The sequence below is a fragment of the Aythya marila genome, assembly GCF_965140915.1.
Source record: "Aythya marila genome assembly, chromosome: 7".
NCBI lineage: Eukaryota > Metazoa > Chordata > Aves > Anseriformes > Anatidae > Aythya > Aythya marila.
The window spans coordinates 25441527-25467231 of NC_139048.1; the positions used below are offsets into that span (position 1 = coordinate 25441527).

The 25705-nt window shown below is 42.8% G+C and overlaps 1 protein-coding gene across 1 annotated transcript in view; it reads right to left on the minus strand.

Moving 5' to 3' along the window:
- The window catches only part of ZCCHC24 (zinc finger CCHC-type containing 24), a 111457-nt gene extending 102005 nt beyond the window's left edge, over positions 1-9452 (minus strand). The window contains exon 1 of the mRNA XM_082764355.1: positions 8944-9452. Coding sequence (XP_082620481.1) covers positions 8944-9183 — 240 coding nt within the window. The 5' untranslated portion in view covers positions 9184-9452. The remainder of the gene's footprint in view (positions 1-8943) is intronic.
- Positions 9453-25705: the final 16253 nt, after the last annotated feature.

Sequence of the window (25705 nt, forward strand, 5' to 3'; positions counted from 1 at the left end):
TAGTTTTATCTCTATCTATAGCCACCCTCTGAACCAGTTGTTACACAGCATAGCTTCAAGTGTGATCTAAGCAAACGGGTATAAAACTCCACATTCTGCTTCAGATAAATTATAAAAATTGAGTGATCTAGTTTCAAATTAGACTTAAGGATTTTTTTTTCCCAGGTTGTGTTTGTTGGGGTAATGAAGATGTTATTTTATTAATTTAAATTGCAATGCATTTTGGAGGAAGATGGTTGTAAGAATGCCTCCATGTTTCACGGACAGGCCCCCGATGCTGAAACCCTGTTCTCTTATAAGCCCTTATGAATCCCTCTTTTCAGGATGCAGCATGTGTACAATAGGTCCATTGCTTTCCATTCAACCACAAGTATCCACAGTCCTGATGAAGACACACGTATAGGTGCCTGACAGGCTAGCTTAGTGCAAAGAGTCAAAGTCTCCTCCTCCCAAACACTTCCTATTTCCCTGCTACAATCTCCAACAGGTTTAGAAATCTGGGACTCCTGGGTTGGCAAGAGCACCCTGTGGGAGCAAGATGATCCCTCTAAGATGTTTGCCTGGTTGGCAGTTAGCTGGATGAGATGTAAATATAGACCACCAGATTCCTGAAATCCTTCTTGGGCATTGCACTTGTGTTCATTCAAAAGAGATGCCAAATCCCGCTGTGTCCTTGGAGTAGCTGGGGGTGGTCTTTTTATGTAGCAGGAACATATTTCTGCTTCAGGTATGAAAACCAGAGCTGTAGATCTCACAGAATTTCTCTGGATGGTGAGGGTATTTGCTTATCTTCAAACTGAACCTTGAGAGACAAAACATATCTCCCAAGATGCAGGTTTTGGAACACCACGCAACAGTTCTCCAAGTAGTAGCAGTTGTCAGCGGGTACGGAAGAGCTAAGAAAAAGGCCTACAGGAGGCTCCTTATAAACCCTCCTCCTCAAGCTACTGGGACTTGTTAGTATTTGCTCACACCAAAACCCAAGACAGAAAGAAATGGGCTAGGCTTGTGATTATGTTAAAACTTGACAACTTAAAACCTACTGAGACTCAAAACAACTGTGCTGGCCTGGCTAGGCAACGAGGGACATAGACAAAACCCAGTCCTCCTAACTTTTCTGAAGTGAATCTCTCTGTAATTTTAGGTTCCGCTTCTAGTAGAAGTAGGTTCTACTTCTAGTTTTCATTCCTAGAAGAAACTGATCTATGTTGTGACACTTAGGAAATACCATCTGTCTGAGTTCTGTCAGAATTGCTGGAGGATTTGAATAGCTTTGTAAAACTTAATCAGTTCCTTTGCTCCACTATAACTTCTCTGGAACCCTGACAGAAACTGAAGAAAACTGCAAGGAAGCAAAGACTTAAATTCTTTCCATTTAATTTAATCATTTCATCATGGCTTTCTAAAAGAGGGAGAAGGGCAATGCAGGAGAGCGGCAAACTGGGCATCAGGCAGCTGGCAATTTCCCTAGGGGAGGAAACTGAGGACGGGTACAAATATCAACTATTATGTTTCAGAAAGCAGCCCAGAAGCTTTAAGGTGATATCCACTATCACTTCTTAGGCATCATTTATATCCATGCATCTAGTTTTGATAACAAAACACACTTGCTTTTGCCTCTTTGCAGTTCCTTATCAGTGTTGTATGATTAGCTTTGTAATATCTGTGCTTGGGTCTTCATGCAAATGCACGGAGTCAGAATTTAAATGAGTAACTTAAATTCAGAGTTAGAAAATTGCCTTGCTTTGATCCTCACCTAGTGACTGTCAATAATGTGATCTCTTCTGAACTTCTATAACTCCTTGCAGTGGTGCTGTTTCTTGCTGTCTTGTACAAATCCACAAAATCCCCAAAACAAAGTTTAAATAAATAGGAGGGGAAGGGGAGTGACTTTGGCTTTTGGATAAAACCATTGTTTTGTACACATTTGGATTTCCTACTTATTCAATGCTTTTCATAAATGTATTGGTTGATGTCAGATTTGACTGATTGTGCAGTTGACCAGAGAAGCATCTTCCTTTTCTGAGTAACTGAGTCGATGTCGAAGGAGCAAAAGAGGAAGGGATGAAAAATCATTACCCAACAGTTATATCACAGTTACATCACCCCTTTGTTTGGGTTCCTTGGCATGGAAGACACTGTAAAATAACTGTAACTGAGAACTGCACATATAAAATAGAGTTGTAATAGGAATCTTGCATGCTTTTGCCTCTGACTGTTTGGGTGGGGTTTTTTGTTTGTTTCCCTGCGTGTACTGCCTGGCAAACTTTTCAAGACATGAATGTATTTCTGAGACCAAAAGCAAATGCCCATGCTCTTCTTAGTTACAAGTTTGCATATCCCAAGTGATCTGTAAAAGTTGCAATAATTTTCAACTAATTGGGAAGAATACATATAATTTCTCCATTTTCCATTGCTTTTTTTTTTTTTTAACGATTGGATTAAAAAGAAATCAGTGGTAAAAAGAAGGCCCACATATCTCTTCTGCATGACCTGATGTAAGTTTAGCAATTAATATTTTAGCTCTTGCCAGCTTTTCAAACACAGTTCAGCCTTTGATGTGATGTTATGTGGCTAAATACTTGTGCTGCCATGAAGCAGAAGCCCAACTATAAGTCACATTTGAACAAGGTAACACTAGAGGCAGAGCAGATGCACTGCAGAGCTGCAATAACATTGGTCTCACGTGTGGGGAGGGTAAGGAGGTGAAGAGGCTCTGGCTACTGGGTTAATATCAGCGTATCTTCACCAGCAGCTTGCTTCCATTAGGTTTCTGCTCGTCCTTGTTTGGATAAAGAATCCCAAGGAAAAGCAATGCAATTGTACTTAGAATGCTTAAAAGTTTAAAATACGTCGTGGCGAGTAGAGAAGTCAAAAGCCATGCCTAAGGGATACAAATGGAAGACTAATTTGTATGATCACTTGGCTTCTCACTTCTGAAAATAATAAATACATGTTGTATACGATTCCTTTTCATATAACACCTTCATGGATATAGTTTGTTTGTTCTGGTTTTGGTTCCACTCCCTGTCCCAAGCAAAAGTGTTTTCCAAAGACAGAAGTAGCAAAACAGGAGGCCATGGCTGCAGAAGTAGAAACAGGAGAGCAGGAAAGCAAAAAAAAAAAAAAAAAAAGTGCTTCTGGGCTTGAAACTCGCCTTAGCACTCACCTGAATTTTGCATTTTACAATACACATCAAACTCGAATTGAAAATGCAGTAGCTGCTAGATCTGAGACTTTGAGACCACAATACAGCTGGGGGTGTGAAATCTGTACTTTCTGTGCTGAAGCAGCGCTTTCAAAACAGCTTTAGAGATGGCTGCACAGGAGGACAGAGGCTGACATGCTGATACCCCAGAAGTCTGCTGACTCACAGAGGTTCAGCTCTCTCAAATCCCTTGCAAGGAGCAGTGCAAAAAATAAATGCACTAGACAGTGCAAGTACCAGTGTATGTTGTGGTGCATGTATACAGAAGCAATTAAGTTTTAAAGTTTGAATCATATGCTTTGCACTTCAATCACAGGGATTAAAAACAATGATTGTTTTGGATTGATTACTTTAGTTATCTGACAGCATTGTGCTAGTATTTCTTTCACCTTTGTAGGCAGTTTTGTGACAAGAAAACAGAAGGAAGTACATGTTGTTTTTGGTTTTCATTTTTTTTTCTTTTTCCTCCCCTTTTAAATACCATTTGTAAAACCACAGAAAAGCCTTTGCACCCAGGGAGGAGGCAGAGAGAATGCACCTGAACTGCCATGCAAGTTCTTGAAAAGCAGTCTCAAAGTAGTTGACTGTCACTTTACATAGCCACAAGATATCTGTAAAGTGCCATCATACTGAGTCAGAGAGCGGACGAGCCTCCAAAATAAGAATTGCTGAGCTATTGCCTTTCCAAGTTAAGTTTAACTTAAGTTTCAGTTTTAGCACTAAAATAAGCAATAATGAGAAAAATCAAGGCAAGGAGATCAATCAAATAATAATCACTGTTATTAATGGATGTTTTAAGAGTAATTTACAGCTGGCAGTCTTAGTGGAATGTTTAATTATTCCATAACACACTTTTTTCTCAAACATGTGAAATTCTTACTACTTTAAATTTAATCTAAATGACTTTTGTCAGGCTGCTCACATTTTGAGGATGTAGATATAGTTGCTAGATTTTATTTGCAGACTTAGCTTTTTTGTGTGTATGTGTTTTTGAAGTAATACTTGAACTTTCTCCTTTTCTTAAGAAAAACCTAAATGTTTCAGCTTGAGAAATAGTAACATCTAATACTGAAAATGTAAAGGCCAATCAAGGCCAGCAGCCAGACTCCCTTGCTATTGCCTTTGTCCAGGTAAGAAAACCTTACTGCAGGAACAGCCCTGTGCAGTGTGTTTGATGCTTTGTGGTCCTACACACTTCGTCTGTGCTAAAAGTAAATCTTACACTTACTGGGAGAATAAGTAAATACAGGAACCAAGACTTTTTTCGAAGTTATTTTCAACGTGACTTCATCTACTGAAGGCAACCTATACACTGCGCTACGTTTAAGGACACTTCAGGAAGAGGAGAAAGATAACTGTGGTTGTTGAGTCTGCAATGGAGAAGCAAGGAGTCCAGTCTGAGCAGGCTTTGTGCTGAGTGGATCACAGATACGCTCTGTGCTAGAGCACCTAACGACTGGCCAGAGAACCAGGGGAGTCAGAAGTGTCCCAGACCATAGGGCCCTTTCTGCTAATCCTCATCTCTGCTCTGTTTGCCCTAGGACCTCACCGGCTGCGAGCAGCTTCACACAAGGTGTATTGTCTCTTGCAAAGTGTTTTGTCTTTGAAGTCTTTGTTTGTGGCTGTTGAGATGGCAGTTCGTTTAGTGGGACACTGGTCTGATCTTGTATGGCAATCCCTGTATTACTCTGATACTTAGATGATGGGAGAACTCGTGTTGTGGTTTTGTTGTTGTTGTTTTTCCTTACTGTTAAGTAACAGTAAGGAAAACAGTTTCCTTACTTACCCTTCAAATTAGTTCACCTAGGGTAAAGAAGAGGTCTTTCTTCGTAATGTATTCAGCTAGTTTGTTTGCCAAAAATTCTATGAAGGACAGACAGGAAACAAGGTTGTTTGATAGAAAATGTATTTTCTGTAGAAATGCTATATTCCTACCACAGGTCTTCCTGTTCTTGCAAGTGTTTCATCATTTATTTATTTTTAACAATAATATACATGAATGTCATTGTCTTATTAACCTTTCATCTTTAGAAAGCTGATTCACAAGCTGTACTGATCCCAGTGCTGCAGACCTGCTTCTGTTCCACTGGGGTTTCATCAGGATTTGCTGTAGTATAGGCTCTAACTTCTTTTTCTTTAATTCCCCGAATTTTCCTTCCTGAGGGAGTGATCTGCACTTTAATGCAGCTGATTGAACTAGCTCATGTTCTCTCATTCCCAGTTAGTTCCTCTCTTGCCTGTAAAGAATGGATCTGCAGGTCCCTGAGTCAAAAACATGAACTGCTTCTCAAAAACATGGATTGTTTTCTAATCCCATACATGCAGTTATTTGTGCTTAAATAAGACCTGGTTTGGATCTGGAAAGTGGCTGCTGTAGAGGTTTCTGGAAGGAATTCCCCTCTTGGAAGACATGCAAAGCATTGTACGTGGGTAAAGAATTCGCTAGGACATGGGCTCCTTCTCGTGTAAATATTGGCCTGTTCTGGAATTAGCACTTTATAATCAAACTTGTTTCTTTGAACATAATATGGTAACTTGGAGTTACTTGTAGCTGTCTCCTCTTGACCGAAGTCAGCACTGATTTAGTAGGAAGCCTACTGCGAGAGTAGAAAAATGCCATATGACTCTATTGCCCCATTATTCTAGGTTTCTCAATTATACCACGCAATGACACAAAGCCACAGTTACCTGGCTGTGTCTCAAATGCCTTAATTCCCATGTAACCAGCCTCACAACAAAACCTCAAATACTTGGCTCTGATGGATGGTGTTATAATGAGGGTGGAGTTGGGTTCAATAGCCAATTTAATACATCTTAATGTTCTAACATGCTTTCGTTTCATATCTAGGACATTAAATGCTGCAGTAAAGTTTTATTTAAAGCAGGTCTGTTTTGCAAAATGAGTCTTGCATATGGAACAAAACATTCATTGTCGCTTTACTGTTTAAACCTTTATTATTGCTTCTTTTTCTGGGTACAATGGGCTTTTATGCACCAAACAGCTGTGTTCATCATGTTTATTTAGAAGGCGTCCATTGTAGTGGAAAAAGTCTGGAGGACAAAAATCTTGGTGAAGTGCAAGACTACTCTGTGGGTGCTGACTCTTTTTTTTTTTTTTTTTTTTTCTGCCCAGTTCTTTGGTCAGCATGCAAGTCACATACACAGGCACTGCCATGCAGACTTGCAAACCCAGTATAATAGCAACTTCTCACGAGTGCTGTCTCTTATTACAAGCAATCTCCTCCAGAAAATTTTCAGTTGCAAAGCAACCTACGGGGCGCATAACTATTTTATACCCTGTGATCCTACCATTTCTCAATCTGGTGCTATTTTGGCCTCTCATTAGGTCACTTTCCAAATATTGTATACAGCTCCTTGTCAATCATTGTCACAGCCCAGCTCCAGGATAAGCCAGCCCAGGACAAAACTGGGAGGAAAAAATGCCAACCAAAGCAAGCACTGTGCAGAAAACAGTCAACGCTTTAACTGTGGAAAGCTACGTGTCTTCCAAAGATAGCATAAGCCCACTTGATGCAAAAGTAGCACACAACACTACTGCTCCCCAAAATAATTTTACGCAGTCAAAATACTTGGTGTACGCTGAATGGCATCCGCAAATAAACAGATGTTAGAATTTCAAGAATTAAGAGCATGACATTGTAGGGAACTCGTGTGGCTCCTGCCAAAAAGCAGTCTAGTTTAGTTTCTGGAAAGAACAGGACATTCAACATATTGACAGAACTTTTTTGTTGTTGTTGTTGTTTTGAGCAACAGTATCTCTAACACCTTCCAAACCCCTCAATGAAAGATGCAGAATAAGCAGACAGCATCAGCCCGGGGAACTAAAGCATTCCCTCTCTTCTTCAGAGCTCACCCAGTGTGCAAGTGTGCTGTTGTGCCCTGAGAGGTGGCAGCGTCCCTTTCCCTCTGCCCAGACCCCCTCTCTAAGTGCAAGCCGCGTTAATGCATAGTTCAGGTGAAGACTGGAAATAGAGAAAAGTGTCTCTACCAGCAGGGTGGTCAATGCTATTGTTGCCGCAGGCTGGAAAAGGAACAAACTAACGTGCTCTGTCTTTAAAGAATATTAATATCTGCATAGAATCAAATGACTCCTTATTTCCTGCAAGCTCACCAGGCTTTCTACAGAACTGGTGGCTCTTGGTGGCTGTCACTAGTACACCTCAGGAAACAGGAAAAAGTGAAAAGGAGTCATGTAAGGTGGCACCCATATGCCTCAGAGGGGTGGAGGGGAGCTTGGTGTGCTGCTTCTGGCCCAGGAAGCCTGAGGTGGGGCTGGCCAGTGCCCCCGGGAGGTGGCCACAGCTGGGGGAAGGCCTGGCCTGCCGGGAAATGGTGTTCCAAAGGAAAGGGTTTTGGGGAAAAAATGGAAAGAAATGTGAACCGAGGGGGAAGGGGGAGAGTGTGACAAAATGATTAGCTCCTACTCACAACGGGTGTAGTAGAAACAGAAAAAAACTTAGAGAAACTTTAGGAAAACTTTCTCAGAGGTCTGCATGCATCCTTCGTGTACATTGTGTGGGTGGGTTTCTGTGTTTGTTTTTTCTTCTTGTGAGAAAAAGGGAGGAAAATGAGGACCTGCTGTGAGCAGGGTGCATCCTGACGTTTGGAAACATGGAGCCGAGCGGTGTCCCGCTCTTCAAAGAAGCCATGTAGGCCAGTCCCGGACTCTTACCGCTACCTGGAGAGCACAGAGCTCATCAAAATCCCCGACTGGTAACCAGTGGGTAGGGAGCTGGAGGCTTGTGTTATGCTCCCTCTTGGCCTTTTAGCAAAATCACTGTGTTGTGAAGTCTGCATGTATTTAAACTGGGTATGTTAGGCTTACTGAGGTTGGGTGCATCAGACCGGCTGGGTTTTGATTTAGATACTCTCAAAAATAGTGTCAGTGTTGAGACTGGATGTGCTTTGCAAGATCCTGAAGGAAGAAATTATTTCTAATTAAGGAAAAAAGTATGTGTGTGTGTGCAGCTCTGGCTCTCCACTACTCACAGCTATAGCACTGTGACTGCTGGGGCATTTGAATTTTCAATTAACAGCCCCTTTGCTGACAGAAAAGCAATAGGTATTTTGGCCGAGAACGCATTTTAAACCTCTGCTGTGACTGAAACGGCTCCCAAGTGTCACTGGAGGAGTGCCGCAGTGGGTCGGGCGCGCAGCCCACCCAGCCCTCGCCAGCGGAGGCCCGAGGCAGGAGCCCCGTGGCCGGGAGGAGCGCGGCTGCTGCTGGGGGACCTCCTGCGGGCGCTCGGCCCGGCCGAGGGAGAGGTGCCCCCTGCAGCGGCGAGGTCCCTCCGATGCAGAAGTGCTTGACCTCAACAACTTCCTGTGCCAGGGCTCTCCGCAGTGAATTGTCTTTGTGTGCCCTACGCTTTGGTTGCTTTCCTTCCTTCTGGTTTCCTACGGGCTGCTCCGCGCCTGACGCGAGGCGCGCACAACTTTTCCCCCAGCTCGCAGCCCCCTCCTTCCACCCTCGCCCCCCGTGCTTACGGCTACACTCGCAGAAGTGATTTCAGCACGGATTTTAGGTGTCGGGGGGGCGGTTTCGAGCCGTCGGGCCGCCTGTAGCAGCCCTTTCCCCCCGCCCCCCCCCGGTGGCAGCCGGCGTGCGGCCGCTCCCCGCAGCGTCCCCGCGGCCGGGCCGCGAGCCCAGGGGCAGCCCCGGGGCGGGCGGCGGCATCATGGCGGTCGGGGCTCGGCGGGGGCCGCGCACTCACCTCGCTGCGCTGCAGCTGGAAGAAGCTGTTGAGATAGCTGGAGCCGAGCGAGGAGCCCAGCTCCGGCGGGCTCTTGGTGTAGCCGAGGTCGGGGTGCTGCGAGGAGGAGGGCTCGGGGCGGAAGGCATCGAAGGCGCTGGCCTGGTGCGTGTCTTGCAGCGAGAGATAGACCCAGTTGAGGAGCTGGGCGGGCTGGTAGACGGACGCGGCGCTGGTGTCGATGGCTGACAGCAGGCTCATCTTTCCCCCGAGCGCGCCCGGCGGCGGCCGGCTCCGCGGTGCCGCTCCCCTTGCGGGCGCTCCGGCTCCGGCCCCGCCGCCGTCCCCGCCCGGGCCGCCCGCTGCCGCCCGCCTGGAGGCCGGGCCGGGGGCTCGCTGCGCCCCGCGCCGCCCTACGGCCCGCCGAGCCCGCCCAGCCCCAGCCCCAGCCGCAGCGCTCGGCGCCCCACCGGCATCGCCGCGGGCCGCGCAGCCAACTTTCCGCCTGCCCCCTTCCCTTCCCTTCTCTTCCCTCCCTCCGCCCGTCCCTCCCCGCCCGCCCCGCTATCTGTCTTTATTCCCACTCCCGGGGCACCGCCGGGGAGGAGCTGCCGGCGCTCCGGCGGCGCCGCGCCCCCACGGGCCTCCCGCCCGCCAAGGGGGTGCGGGGACGGGGAGGGCGCCGGCCGGACCCCTCCGGGGCTTCCCCTTCGCTGTCCCCTTGCCCCTTCCCGGGGAGGACCGCGCTCGCCCCGGGCTCCGTGCGGGGCTCCCCCGCCGCTCCCCGTCCCTCCCCCGGCTCCGTGGGGGAGCGCCCTCCCCGCCGCACTGCCGTCGGGGCAGCGCTGCACGGCCCGGCGCGGGCAGGGCTTCCCAAAAAAGGCCGGCGAGCCGTGCCCTGCTCCCTCGGAAAGCCAGGGAGGTAGCCCCGGGACGCGCGGGAGTTAAAGCGAGTAGGCCTTTTAAGGAGCCTGGTAGCACAAAAGGGGATGATGGATGGTCCTGCGCTTAGGAAGGAGCCCGAGTGGGTAAGCTGGCCCTTACAGCCCGTAAACATCCCCGCCGTATCGCCTGCGGTGGCTGGAGCGGCGTAGGGTAGCTGCTCAGTGCGAACACCACACCGGGAGGTTTTAAAACAAAAGAAGGTGATTGAAAGACTCGAGCAAGGCTCCTTGTGCTGTTTCCTGAGTTGCAGAAGACTAGCACAATCTCTCTCTCAAAAAAAAAAAAAAAAAAAAAAAAAAAAAACCTTCCTTAATTTTTTTTTTTTAAAAAATCTGACCTTTCCAACATCAAAGTTGGCATCCAGGTTGCCATAATGTGCCATACGTCTCTGTTCAGAGAGAAGAAAAATGGCCCTTCTGAAAAGGCAGGGTTGTAAGCCGTAGAAAATGCAGGTCAGCATACACGCAGCAGACAGCACTTTTTGGTTGTCAGTAGCAAACCCAAAAGATGGATGTGTTTTACTTCTGAAAGCTGTAGTTAACTGCACAGCTATCTGCCTGCAAGAGCTAAGTGAAGGTGTGAGGACTGTAACTTTCCCCAGCCACAAAGCAAGGTCGAGTTTGGAAAACTGACAGCAAGTTAAGCTCCTTTAATGGTGCTTACATAGAGATAGATGGATATTTACTGGGAAAGTTCTTGCAGTGTGAATGCAATTTGCTCATTTATAAGCTCTCTTGTTTTACAAGCGCTTTGGAGCACATCTAAATATGTGCATATCAGCGCGAGAAGGAACAAACTACACCAGTGCAAAGGGCCTCTTCAACTGTCTGCAGCACAGATCATAACAACAGCAGAACTAAATCAAAGCGCACCCCCAACTCAAACAGTTGCATGAGGTATTATTCAAACAAAAAGTCTGAATGAGGTTTAATCACTTAATAAATTATGGATGAGGATTTTCCAGGATTTGCTGGTAAATGGTAAAAGAAGAAATACAGATTGTATTTGAGGAACTTGCCTTTCTGGCAGATGGTGACAGTGGAGTCAGGATATGGTAGAAAATCTAGGAGGGGGAACTGGGCTGAAGCTGCTTGATTTGCAGTTGTGGACTTTGTTTCTGTGAGCATGCTAATTCCTTCCTTAAAGACAATTTCAATTTTTATCACTTCCCTCTTTTACTTGACAAATTAGAGTATATTTATTTTCTATTTAACAGCTCCAATGTTTGTTCTTTTCAGAAGGATGCTGTGAAGCTCACAGGAGTTCTGAACAAGTAGGAAAGGCGATGTAATGGGCTTTACAAGTAGTATATGTGAAAATATAGAGTGGCTGAGGTGATAGAGTGTTTGGGAATAAGTGGTTTTGGTAAGTTTAGGTACTCCTCTACAAACCCAATGTAGTTCTTCTTGGAGCTGGTTGGTTGGATCACTTCAGGCACACAACACAGCAAAGACTGCAATGGGGCGAGGGAAGGCAAAGCTGAAGTACGTGCGCTATGGCTGCTGCATCCAGAGGTGCACCAGTCTCTGTTGGCATTTAGGGTATGTGCATTCTGCCAGATGCATTTGGACGTCTCAAGTTCTTTTAATTTCCTCTCTGTGGTAGTCCTGGTGGCTTCTAGTACCCATGCAGAAGAATGAGTGAATTGAATGGGTTCTTTATTCAGCGTGTCAAGAGAGACTGCAACTGCCTCCGCTCTGAATAGCTCACCCAAAGAGCACTTGCATGGAGGGGTTTGGTTGTCATCCTGGTCTGCGGCTCCAGTTTCTTCTGGAAAATAGCTTCCAGGCATTCTTCCTCTTCTGAATTTAACACTACTTTTATCTTAGCAAAATGCTGCTACCACAGTTGCAGATGTCCTGTTCTCCTAAAGATGGTAACTTTTTTTTCGTTCCAAGTCCACTCTTTCTTCACCTCTAGAAGTCATAGGTCAGTGAGGAGGGGATGGGTGCAAATGGTCAGCGTAGCAGATGTATCACAGTAGAGAGAGAGAAAAAAAAAAAAGTTGCCAAGATCAATGTTGTCAGTTGTTCTCTGAAAAGGTGTGTTGTGGAAAAACTATCCAGTGGCTACAAGGTATCTTCAGCACGTGTTGATCACATAGGGCTGGCGTATAAACAACACCACCTGTATAGATTACTCATCAGCTGTATGGTGCTGAAACAGTTACTTATTTATCCTCCTGGTGTTACTCATGAGTATTGCTAGTGAAGCCAGAAAATAACTGGAACTGTAACATGAAGCTTTAAATGGCTGCATGGCTTACATGACTTGGATAATAGTCCTGAAAGAGGTCAAAGTTAAACACACGGAGAGTATCCATCATTTTCACCTCAGTCCTATTCCCTAAGCAGCAGGTGACCATGTAATTTATTAATGACCTTGTAACCACTCACCTTAGCGAGCTGGACCTCTTGCAGCTGCTCTGTTCCCAAGGAATCTTTGCAAAAGCGAGGAACATAATTTCTGGCCAGGACTCTTTTCATTAATCTAAAGTAGTCACGTTCCTTCTTTTGGTGCTCATGCCTTTAGATGAAGTCAGCCTTTAAACTGTCCTTCAGAAATGTGTGTTTGTGTTAATTGTTCATGGTTTTTGTTTGTTTGTTGTTTTTGTTTTTCTTTTCCAAATGATATTCCATATTTTAAAAATAAATGTACTCTAAAAGAAGATGTTTTGGATTCTCATTATTTTTAAAGAGTTCTTGGTTGAAATTGCTGTCAGCTTAGTTTATCTCTGGGTTAGATGGGGCTCCAAAAGGGAAATAGAAGGAATACCTAACACTGGCAATCAGACTAGAGAGCTTGAACCCATCACTGTATTCTCTGTTTTGTGTAAGCTGGGCATGTGTAATGCAATGGGCCTTCCAGCTCTAGCGTGGAAGGAGTATTCCAAACTGAATGTTTTTCATGTGCTAAGGCAGAGATTCTTATCTTATTATGAAATAATTTAGCTCTGCTGTGGAAATAGCACGTATACGCTCTTCAGGTTCTGAGAAGGCATTTCAGTTTTACAGCTATAAAACTGTATAAGTGCATCTGCATGTGGTGTGATGAGTTATGGAAGTTACAGATGCTTGTGCTTGCTACATAGGTACGACGCTTCTGCTGCCAGAAACAGAACAGTGTAAATCAAAGTTCATGAAATTGAGGCTAGGAAGTGCATGCAGTTGTGTTTGTTGCACCACGTGATTTTGCAGCTATCCCAAGGCCCAGCTGCAGCCTCGTGTTCAGGTACAAAAGTCAAAATTCCCATTTTCTTCTGCTGGGCAGAGGCAACTTGAAGTACCTTCCTCCTAGAGCTTTGACATAGAAGGTTCTGGAAATGAATGAACATGAATTTATAGCTTATTCACAGGCAGACTTTTAGTAAATACATACCACATGCAGCAATGATTTGTTGTGGGTAGTGTGCCAAGCACAGTTCCTATAAGATTGTCTCAAACCACAAAGTGGGTAATGGGTGTAACAGATCTTCTTGGAGCACGTGGGTTTTGCACCTGGCCAGTTCATGGTTTCAAGTCTCAGGGCCTCCCCACTTGCTCTATGTTCAGATGTCAGTGCATTGCTGAATAATTGCATGAAAAAACTGTGGCAGATATGAGCAGCTGTATGAGAAATATTGGGTTTGGATTTTGTGTGTGTGTTTGTGTTATTTTGCCAAGCATGGGTTTCTCAAGTGCTCTGTTTATTTTGCATTAAAAGGCAGGAGGTTCTCACCTCTAGTACTGACCTAGAAGTTCAGCATCCCTGGCCAGAACTGTGGCTGAGGCATCTTATCCTTTTTATTTAGCCCATCCTCGCCCCTTGCCCTTGCTTGACCCAGGAGTCCCAGAGTGTGAGGAGTCCAAGGAAGGGAACAGAGCAGAGAAGGGCAGCAGAGGTTAGGGAGAGAGACCTGGGTGCAGAAGCAGCCCCTCTGCCCTACCACCAGGAGCTGCTGGTGGTGCTGCTGGCATCATATAATACTGCGCTTGTCACAGAGACTATCACTACCTCCTGCTTCAGCATTGTGCTCTCACCAGTTTCTTTTGAAGTTTCCTTATGTACCTCGGATTATCAATGATTTTGCTTTTTCTATTATCCCAGGTTTCCATTTGGATGACAGAGCAAGGATTTAATTTGTTCACTGGACTACATGCTGCTTACTTGCTGTGACTACTGGGGCTGCGCTGAATCTAAAGTGGGCATTGCTTGTGTTTAGCACTCACCCTGCTCCAGGAAAGTTTGTTTCCTGGTTACTTCCAGTTGACACAGTATTTATATCAGAATCGGAAACTCTCCAAGGAGGTTTCAGGCAGTTCCTTACGTAAAAGGAATGAACTGCAGATGCTTGAAGATGAGATTTCTTTTCACGTCCCAATATTTGGTCCTTTGTCTCATGCAAGGTCTCAATTTTTGCCTCAGTCAGCACACCTCGTGTGTCTCTGAAATTCTCTGTGGTTGCCTAGAACTCATCTTTTCATATCCCCTGGATTTGAGGTATCTGATGCCAGCAGGGTCTGCTTACAGCTCTGGACAGGCAGAAGCTGCCACCTAGCATCATCCTGTCAAGGGCCAAAAAGTCATCAGCTTTTATAACAGATAAGTTGCATGTATGTTTTGGATAGACTTACTACATCAGCTCTGGTGTGTGATTTTATGAGGACAGTTATGTCACTGCAGGCATAAATAGGAACTGAGCAACTCATATATATATATATATATATATATATATATATATACACGTACTTCTGTTAATTAGCAATAAGAATAACTGCTTTCTTGTTTTCTTTCTTATTATCATGGATAAGAGAGATCAAGTTCTGTTGTTGGATGTTTGTTTTGCTTATTAAGGTGAAACATTATTTTTATGCTCCTGCGTGCACTGACCCAGCCCTGTCCCATGCAGTTAGAGTACCACCTTCTCCTCTTAGAGAGACACTAGCAGGCTTGTTCAGCCCCCTATCTTAAAGGTAGCTGTTAATTTAAAGGTGTTAACATGCACCACCTGGTCCTATGAGGCTGGGATTAGTCAGGCATATCATTAGCACTAATAACTTGTTGAATGAAAAGTAAAAATGAAAGCTGAGGAAATCAGCTAGGGCATAATTGCTCCAAAATTAACTTTCCACTGTTTCTGCCTTATGGAATGTCCAATGTGCCAGAAAATATGAAGAGTGAATGAACAGATGATGTATTTCTTGTCAAACTAATGAAACAGGTGTGAGGTTTATTTTTCTGCTTTTAATATTGATTGCACCTTGTTTTCTGCCCCTTGTCTCAAACCAACCCATAGCCCAGGGCTGGCTGCACAGCAGCTGAAGCACCTTCTGCAGCTGATGTGTCCACCTCGCTGCTTCTGCCACAGAATCCCTGTCACTGTAAGCCTCTGAGGAAAAAACACTTTCTCATTTATGCTTTCAGAGATGCTTCTAAAAGTATGTAAAAAAAAATAATAATAACAATAATAATGAACTGCTTGGGTAAACAGGGACATGGAAAAACCAGGGTATATCTGGTATAATCCTAATACTCACTTTATAGACCACAGAAAAAGGTCTTGTTTGTTCTTATGTTGGAGAAATATAAAGGATAGATAGAAAGTCCCATTATAAGTCTTTGTTGTTTTGTGATGGCTTCACTCTACACTGCCTCTGAGGAAGCCCCTTTCAGGAAGGTGGCTTTAGCTCTGCAGCATTCATGACATGGTGATGATTGTTGCAGGTGGTACATGTTCCTGCCATTGCCAAATTCCAGCTTCAATAATGGCACGGTTACGTATTGCTGTAACACCAAAAACATTTTTCCCATCCCTCTGCAATGATTTTTGTAAATGAATGCTACAGAGAAATGGTATTTAACAGATTTATTCAGGTCCAGAGAAAGAAAAACAGTACTCAAATGAGCCAATTTTTTGGTTAAATTCATTTTGAATTAATGAAAATTCTCTTACAAAATATCTGTATTGACAAAATTTGTACAGAAAAATCTAAAACAAACCTGTTGAGTCTCTGGGTTCTGGAAACCCATCTAGGTTTTCTAGACAAGGAAAAATGTTTGGTTTAGTTGCATTGGGGGAAAAAAAAAAAAAAAAAAAAACACAAAGGAATTTGTTTAATGCCACTTTTAGTAAATATGAAATTACTGACTCTTTTATCTGTATTTATAGTTTGCTTTTATGTACTCACTGATGGGTTTTGAATGAAGGACGACAGGGTACTGAGTGAAAGTTAAATGTTTTTTTGAGTTGTTAAATGGTCTCTGTTCATCTTTGCCTTTTTGGGTTCAGAGAAAAGGAGAGTAAATTAATATCATGTTTAAAAACAATGCTAGAAATGAGTGGTTATCTATTGTTTTGAGAACTAGGAAATTGCCAAGCGCAGCTTACTTTCAATGAAAGAGACGCACATGTGTTTTCCCTAGTTGGAAAGTAGGGGTGCAGGGTGTTGTCCCTTGCTGGTGAGGGTCAGAGGGGTCTGCAGAAAAACTTTGTGTTCTGGTTAATTGCTGGTGCAATGTCCTCCATGCTATTCATTTTGCTTCCAGTGTGAACATGTGCATTTTGACTGTATTTGTATCAAAACATAGCCAAGTGCAGATGACAAACATCCACGCTGAGGCACAGCACAGGAAGGGGTCATGCTTTTCAGCCAGATTCTTTCTAGGTCACCAGTGACTTGAATGAAGATGTCAGTATCCCGCATCTGTTTTCCTATCTTTCCAGATGTCTTGAGGTGAGATAAGAGGATTCATGCAGCTAAGAAAAAAACGTATCTGTATTGTGTTCTTTGTGTGTCAGCTAAAAAAGTATCGGGCCTCCCCTGGCAAACTTAATGCTATGAAGAAGTTTCACTTGGCTTGAACTTACCTATATTTAGTAAAGAATATAACAATATACTAGAAATAATATCCTTTGTTTAACTTTTTTTTTTTTTAAACCTTTTCCCTTGGTGATCTGAAAATATGACTGTGCTGCAAATGTTGCCAAGGTTATGATTCCCTTAAAAATCTTTTGAGAAGAACTGACAGTGACAACTAATATCCCCGGTAAAATGTTGTGGTTTGGCTTTGATTTGTGGTCGACTGTGGCTGGAGTGGCAGCTGGAGGTGCAATTTGCAGAAGTACTTCCAGAATTGCCATTTGTTTTCGGTTGCAGTCGGACAGCTTGAACTGGGTTCAGGCTTGGCTTGATTCTCTATTTGAAGGCACCTGGATCTCGTACTTCTTTTGCACTTCAAAGGTTCTCTTGTTCTCTCCACCATCATAGCGACGTGATGGTAATTCTCTCAGAAAGGATGGCTCTAGAAGGCCAATAAATAAATAATTCATGGCCTCCCCCCGAAGATCTGCTTTCTGGATAGCTTGAAGGCTGTATGTTAGCAGGAGGCTTGGGTTACATTGGGACATTTTTAAACTGACAGTCACACTTTTAAAATGAACAATTGTTTTTTTATCATAATAGCAGCCAGCCTGAAGGACTAATAAATTCCACTGAGTTACCAGAGATATAGCTTAGTCTCCTTGGAATCCATAATGCATTTTTAATCGGACTGTTATGGCGCCGTGGTACCTGCATATTCCATTGAAAGCCTGAAAACCATCCTGTTATAATTCAAGAGAAATCTAAAGAGTCATATATCCTCTTTGGGTTTCTTGAGTTTATTTTCTTGGCTTGTCATAACTCCCAGAGATTGGGGAAAAGGCCTCACTTTTTTCGACTTGCTTCTTTAATTATTTGCTTTCCCTCGCTGATTTTGCCTTATCAGTAAACTCTTTGTTCCCTCTCTTGCCCCGTAACAATTTGTGTGCTTGTTGTTTTGAAAATCTGTTTGGGAAAGTAACCCTCCAACCCGAGTGGCGGATACTAAATAAGGTTGTATCTACTCTAGCAAGTACTGTGGCAATTTTTAAAGGAAGGTCAATGGACACTGCGCATTTCAGACTTTTTTTCTGCAGAACAAGATCTAGTTTTGCTATCTAGACTGCATGCCCTCTAGCAGTCAGAGCACATTTCAGCACAGGCTTAGGCACATTTAGGGCACATTGTATGTGCTTTGACATGTGAATAAAAACAGGGCAAGGGCAAACAGTCAAAAGATTTACAACAGGAATATTAAAATGCTTAAAATGTTGTTATAGCTGCTCTCTAGGTGCATCTACCTGAGAGCAGTGCATGGACTAGACTGTTCCTATGGCATGGTCTGGAGGGCAGACACACACACACTATGCTTGTACTTCTGTGATGGTCTTGGGACTAATGGCAAATTCCTGCCTTTCCCTCTCCCATCCACCCAGGATGGATTACAGCAGTTTTCCCTCTTTTGTGGGTTTCTTCAGTTACACAACTCATTGTTTATTTAGTTGTTGTTGATGGTTTTTTTAATGCTCTCTCCCCTATGGAGGTTGAAAGGCTTTCGACTGAGCATTACTGTTAGCAAAAGTTTCAAAATGCTAAGATGTCCCTCCAGTGTTTTTGCAGGGCTCAGAATACTTTACGAATGGTTGTCATACTGGCATCCCAGTAATCACAGAACATTTCCATGATGTGGTACCCCGAACAATTTGTCTTCACTCATACTTCTATGTTTCGTCCATTACATAGCTTATTCTGCAAGGCTTCCAAAGGGATCCATGCTACCAACAGTGACCCAGATTAGTTCCCATTACCACTTATTCTCCTGGAGTGGAATCAGAACCATGTTTTATGTGATGCAGAACACCAAACAGCCATCAAGTCAGGATTTTGTCACTGGGGTGGGCCAAGTTACAACTAGCAAGGGTAAAAGAAAATGACCCTATGTCATTCTCTTCAGGTTCTAAAAGTAATCACAGAGTCATTTAGGTTGGAAGAGACCTCCAAGATCATCGAGTCCAACCTCTGACCTAACACTAACCAATCCTCCACTAAACCATATCACTAAGCTCTACATCTAAATGTCTTTTAAAGACTTCCAGGGATGGTGACTCAACCACTTCCTAATGATCCTCAGCTGAATGGTACTCCAGAACTACTCACTATTTTATCAATATAAAATAAGGGTGAGTGCACCCGCTAGCTGTATGTGTAAAACCAGCTCTGTAGTTACTTAAACTCGCACCAACTGAACAACTTGACCAGGGATAGCAGTGGCACCGCGGCAGGCAGAGCCAGCCAAAGCTCTGACCTAGAATTTTGTACTCTGACCACTAAACCACATAGCAACAGTTTGATGAGTGTTCTTTCACAATGGGGATGCTGGAAATACATTCGCTCCCTTGAAAAAATGTTCTACATTTGGGATGCAAATTTCTACCCTGCCTTTTCCTCTGAAACAAGAACAATACACAATAAAAAAATAAAATAAAATCCTAGACGGCTCGTCCGCTTCTGAATTTTTGTTTTGTCCTCTTTAGGGGGTTGACTAAAATCTGGACATATGGTGAATGTTTCTCCTTCAGGTCATTGAACTGTTTACCTTTGAGCTAGGTTCTGCCTCTTTCTAATGAGCTGATTTGGCTGCTACAAGTGCTGGCACTCCCCAGGACTGTGAGGACAATGTCTTCTGAACTGGTCCCTTACCCTGCTTTGCAACACAAGATTTAGGGAATGGTTTTCACTGTTTATTGGGACTGGGATTAAGAATGGCTGTCTCTTGAGTGGCAGGCACTACTTGGGACCTGTAACAGTCTCCCTTTGAGTTTTTATTTTCTTTTCACGCTGTTCAGTCAGTGTTGTAAAGTTGCACCTCTGTTAAGAGTGAGAAATGACAGCACTGCAAAGCAGTGACTTTAAAGAGCCTGGCTGTCTTTTGGCACTTGGTCGTTCAGGACAGGATGTGTTTAAAACCTTAAGCCCCCCTTCCAGCTGTCTGTGGAATACTTGTGAAAAACAAAAATAATGCTTTTCCTATTTTTCCTAGGGCCAATTGTGTCTGTTACTGTCAAGTAACTAAATGGTGTAATCTAGGGCTGAAATCCTTTCATGCTAAACTGATCACCAAGGGAAGGAAAACCAAAATGCTCAGCCATGGCTTGGACTCTGGGCAGTGACTTGGGTTTGCTTGGCCACGCGTGTGCTTGTGGCTTTCAAGCATCTGCCCAGGCTCTGACGTTCCAAGGGTGAGACAGTGATTTATTACAAGCTTTGCACTTTAAACAGTTTTTCATGTAAAGTTCTTCTGTTAGTGTCCAACTTCTCTTGCAGCTATGTAGGTACAGCCTTTGTTAGAAAGGGGTATTGCTATTTCTGTGGGATATTATTTAAAAACTATAGATATATTTAAAAAAAAAAAAAAAAAAAAAAAAGTAAACCATCCTAGCTTGTGATAAGTGCTTTGTTTGCAAACCATTTTGCTACATCTTACCTGGAATATCTCCAGCTCCCTTTCTTTTGCAGCAGTTGCTTGTGACACATTCCCAGCACTAATAAGCCACCCTTTTTTCCAACAAGAGAGAGGCTCTGGGTCTGCCATAATTGCTCCCAGCATCCTGACTCTACCTGGAGTGCTTCCATCTCCTGGAATGAGTCCAGCGTCTGCTCTGCAAGCCACAGTGTGCAGAGCTTTGGTTGTTAAAAATACTAAAGACTTGCTTTCTCAAATGTACCTGTATAAGAGTTCAAGCCTTGACAGTTCTTAGTAGTGTATGACACAGTTTTATTTGGTTTTGACTTCACACTTGATTCCATTAACAATTAAATTAAAAAATGTATCTTACAAGGCTGATAAATCTTTTCTTTAATAACTCTAAGCCTTATCTTTTTGCATAATAGCATTTTAAGTATTTATTGTGTATTTCGATAGAAGCCACCATAGCACGTACTTTTCCTCCTGATTCCCTGTCCTGGTTTCAGTTAGCACAGAATTAATTTTCTTCCTAGTAGCTGGTGGAATGCTGTGTTTTGGCTTAGAATGAGAAGAGTGCTGATAACACCCCGATGCTTTAATTGTTGCAGAGCAGTGCTTATACTAAGCCAAGGACATCTCAGCCTTTGCTCTGTCCTGCCAACGGGCAGGCTGGGGGGTGCAGTAAGAGCTGGGAGGGGACAGACCCAGGACAGGTGACCCAAACTAGCCAAAGGGGTATTCCATACCATCTGACGTCATGCTAAACAATATATAGGTGGCTAGCCGGGGGGAGGGGGCCGGACTGCTCGGGGTTAAGCTGGGCATCGGTCAGCGGGTGGTGAGCAATTGCATTGTGCATCACTTGTTTGTACATATTATTAGTAGTAGTACTATTATCATCATTGTATTATTATTATTATTATTATTATTATTATTATTATCATTATTATTATTTTCCTGTCTTATTAAACTGTCTTTATCTCAACTCACGGGCTTCACTTTCCATTTCTCTCCCCCGTCCCAGAGAGGGAGGGGGGAGGGTGAGCGAACGGCTGCGTGGTGTTTAGCTGCCAGCCGGGTTAAACCACGACATTCCCCCTTGTTACTTCTCTTTCGATGAGAGTTGCTTTATGAGTGTGTTTACCCTGGCAGATTTGGTGTAAGTATTTCCAGATTCGTATTTGCAAGTAATTTTTTTCATATATGTAACAATGGCAACATTGAAATCCCAAGCAAAAAGTGCTATGTAGCTGAAAAGCTTGTTATAACTTTACAGCAGAGCAAAACTGCCAGCTTTTGTCTAAAAGCAGGGGTTTGAGAAATGCGAACACGTAAGTTACAGCAGGAATTAAATCTGCTGCCTACACGACCAGCACACGTGAGCGCAGTGAGGTGGGTACTGCAGCCTCTCACTGCAGTCCCGGAGGGGTCAGCGCTGCGTGGGCTGCTTGCTGCTGCACCTCCTCTCAGCTCGTCCTTGGCACTGGGCTCCCACATATGGGAAATGGCTTCAGGCACTCTGTTTCCAAGCTTCCTTCTCAAAAACATAACAGGTAGCACAGAACGTAGTATATTGTTTCTGCCAGCTGAAGCCTTGGGAGAGAACAGAACTGAACTGCACTTTTCGTCAACTCCCTGCATATTCATATACATCCGTGTACTCAGAAAAATACCCAGTGATTTACACTGCCAACAGAACCAGCTGTATATAATGAATAGCCAATCCTTGCTATATACTACTTCAATATACTGCTCCCATATGATCTACAGCATAAAAAATATTTGTAGAAGGGACTTGGCAAATAACTTTGAGAAATTAATACATGTGAAAAAAGCTGTGACAAAATTTAACTACAAAAACCATTTGAATCAGTGACCATGTTTTACTTGAGAAATCCTTTACTTTAGAACTCTTCCATTTCAAACTGTGCTGTTTTCCAATCTTTCATAAATGTATTGGTAGTATAATTCATAAATAGAAAATTGCTTTTTCTGGTATTCATTTTTCATATCTGTGGAAGAGTAGATTTCATTTTCATATTATTTCTCCCATAAAAGGAATATGCATTTGTATCTCTGTTTACATGTGTGTGCTCACAGCTAGTTATTTTCCCTCTTAATGTTTATGAGAACTCTTCACAATGCCTTTTGAAAAGCACACAAACTCTATTGTTGCCTGTTCTGTTAACATATTCAAATAGATGAAGGAGGGAGCAGGTTTTCTTTAAAGAAACCATGCTGCTTTCAGCAGTTTTCACTTGCTGTATTAATGTTGGACTGTGCTGACCTTAATAACTTTTTGCTAGTTTCTCACTAAATGTTCATGATTATTATAAAGGAATGATTTATTATAAACTACCATTAGTACAGTACACTCTATGTCTTTGAATTGACTGAAGGTATACACTCTGACAGAAGTTCTGCAAGTACACATAGTACTGCATCTGTCTGACCTTTTTATAACCAGTTGTTTTAATCGCCAGTAGGAAAACAGTATTGGAACAGTGCATCCCAGTCGTTTGCTTTGGCCAGAGGTTATTTAAGGCCCAGTGATTCTGTTGCTCACTCTACATGGGCAGTGAGTTAATATCCTGGAAGTTTTTTGATGGCCTGTCAGCAGTTCTTACAGAAATTCCTTCCCAGTTTTCCCCCAACATAAAATATGGTGTAAGTGTAATGGGCTGTGGTGAGTTTTTTTGTTTGTTTGTTTGTTTGTTTTTTGTTTTCAGTAATCTACGATTAGGTCAGATTGTGTGAAAATTACGTACAAATATGAATGAAAACTTGTTTCCTAATTTGAGAGAAAAAAAAAATCCACAGACAAATTTATTTTATATTGTTTTCATTTGACTGTCTTGTCCAATATCTGATATATCATACTGGATTTTGAGATTTAGCTCAAGCTACCCTCACTCCCTTGTACCCTTGTATTTGCTCTTAATCTGGATCTCTAGGAAAAGGTAAGGGAATTCATTATTCACATGACTCTGTGTCTGTTTTTTTTTTTTTTTTTTTTTTTTTTTTTTTTTTTTTATGTTTTGCTCTACTGGTTTGAAAATAGTCACAGGCTAAATCTCTTAGACATGTTCTCCAGTGCTTCAAAAGCCCAGAAGATGCAGATGAAGGGGGATTAGTTTAGGTTAGTTTCTTGAGTGTATAGGTCAATGGAAGCTACATGTATGTAGGAGGTAGTGTAGTAAGGTATAGATATTCATCCTTCGGCCAAGTCACAATGCAGCTTGTATAGACAGCAACATAGCAGATTTTTCTCCAGTCAGTAAACCACTAACCTTAGTCTCACTTCTATAGTACCACACTTCTCCAGTGTGAAAAGAAAGACAGATAATTCTAACAGTGTTTGGTACACTGCACCTACACAGCCTTGTGACTGTACCAAATGAATGCACAGGCACTTGAGATTTGGAGTTCTTGACCACTCAGTTTTCCTGAAATTTCAGTCTTTAACTTTCACTATGGTATTAGCAAATACGCTATGAAAATATGTATTTAAATAGTTTGGCCAAAAATACTGCATCTATTTCTATAGATCTCTTAAGCACGCTGTTAAATATTTGTTAATGCAGTGTAATCCTCTTGTAATTACCTATAGCTCTTGCTGATGTATTCTTTTCTCTAGGTTGGCAGAAATTTCTTGCTTACGTTTTACTTTGCTGGAGAGATACCAGTAATTTCTGTTTTCAAGCAAAATCAAAACCAGGGTGAGTATAGATCAGTAGTTATGATACAGAGGACTGAATTGTGGTGTCAGTACCATGTACTGACTTGTTACTGATTGTTACTGTTCTTATCCTTCTGCATTACCTTTTTTTTTTTTTTTTTTTTTAATTGTTATCTATTTGGTGCTCTGCAGGATGTTTAAAGCACTGTGTGTTAGTAGAGATTGCTGTTTGGAATGAGTTTCCTATCAACACTAGACCTAGTTTTGTTAGTTTTTCAGCAAAAGTCGGGATTTGAGAATGTTATCTCCTTTACATTTGGATAACAAATCTGCAGGGCATCTTTACCTATCTCAGAAGGTTGTTATATCTAGACTTATTACTGCCTGTAAAGAAAATGTGAGAAATGTAAGATCTTGTAGGAGCACTCTCTAGAAGTCTGAGTTTTCAGAACTCTTGGTTTGGCTATTTTTCCACTTTCTATTCAATGCTCAAACCTCTTTCCTTCTTCTGGGAGTTTGTTTTCATTGCTGCACCTGCCGATGCTTTTGTTTTTCCCCCAAAAGAGCTTGATGATAAACCTAGAATTTTTAAACATTTCAACTGCTGAAATATCTTCTTAGAAATGAAACTTTTAAAAGTATGTTATTGCTTGGATTAAGAAGGGTGGCACTGTTGGTTAGAGAACTCCCATAAATATTGTGCTGAAGCATCTCAAAGGAAAATGCACACTGGGAAAGAAGTCAACAGCGATCCATTGATTTCTTGCTACACTTCTGAAATGTGTGTCTGTTTTCAGCTTATAAACGAATCAATACACAGTGAAGAATAGCTACTGGTATGCCGCAGCACATCTTGCAGTTAGGGCAATAGATGAGAGCTGGGAAGAGCTGTGCTCCTGTTTCTCATTCAGCTCAGACCTACTCTACGGCCTTAGGAAAGCCCCTTTCCTTCTTTGGCTTCTCACTTCTGTTGTCCCCTTTTTCTGGTTGGACTGTCTGACTAAGTTATATGGGACTGTCTTTTGTTCTGTGTTTTACCAAACACAGCACAAGGCCCGGCTGGATTGTCCACTGGATCCCTTGTATCTGTATAGGTCCATCTATTTTGTCCCTTGCTGTAGTCCTATAGGTGGGTTTCTACGACCAGAAATGATCATTGCATGTAGAAAATGATCACATCATGTGTTGATGAGATCTCGTCACCATTCTCCTTCTTGAACTGCAGCTGTTTTGTTCTCTTGCACTCTGCTTTTGATGAAGAGAAGGTTATCAAATGTCTTCATAGTTGAAATTTTCCTCCCTACATTGAGGCTGAACACAGGAGTTCAAATAAGTTTAGATGTTTGGGAAGACAAAGCATAATATCTTCCACCGAGAACATCCTGTTTTGAAATCAATTTCATATCTACCGTGCATAGTAGTCATATGCAAAATGCTGTTGTGCATCACCAGGTACATTGGTATCAGTCTGGACAGGATTGGGAAATAGGGCAGCTTTGTGGCACTCTGCTTCTGCTCAGAGCTGTTGTCAGTGGTCTCTAGCTATGCCATGTGGTTTGCACAGTAGCTGCTGTAAAGAAACAAGTAGAGAAGAGAAGAATTTGGAGGTGGCTCCAGGCAACAGTGCAGCAAACGCTTACAGTGAAAAAGATCTAGCTTTACTGGGGAGTGTCATCTGCAGTACATGCAGCAGATATTTCCTAGCAGGATCATGATTATGGAAAAAATGTGACATGAAAAGAGGGTAGTATGTTGGTTGTAATGCAGAGGAACAGGAGGGAGAAATGAGCCACTTGATGAAGCTTTCAAGCAGATTATTTCTTCAGCTTGACAAATTTAGCTGAAGTATTTTCA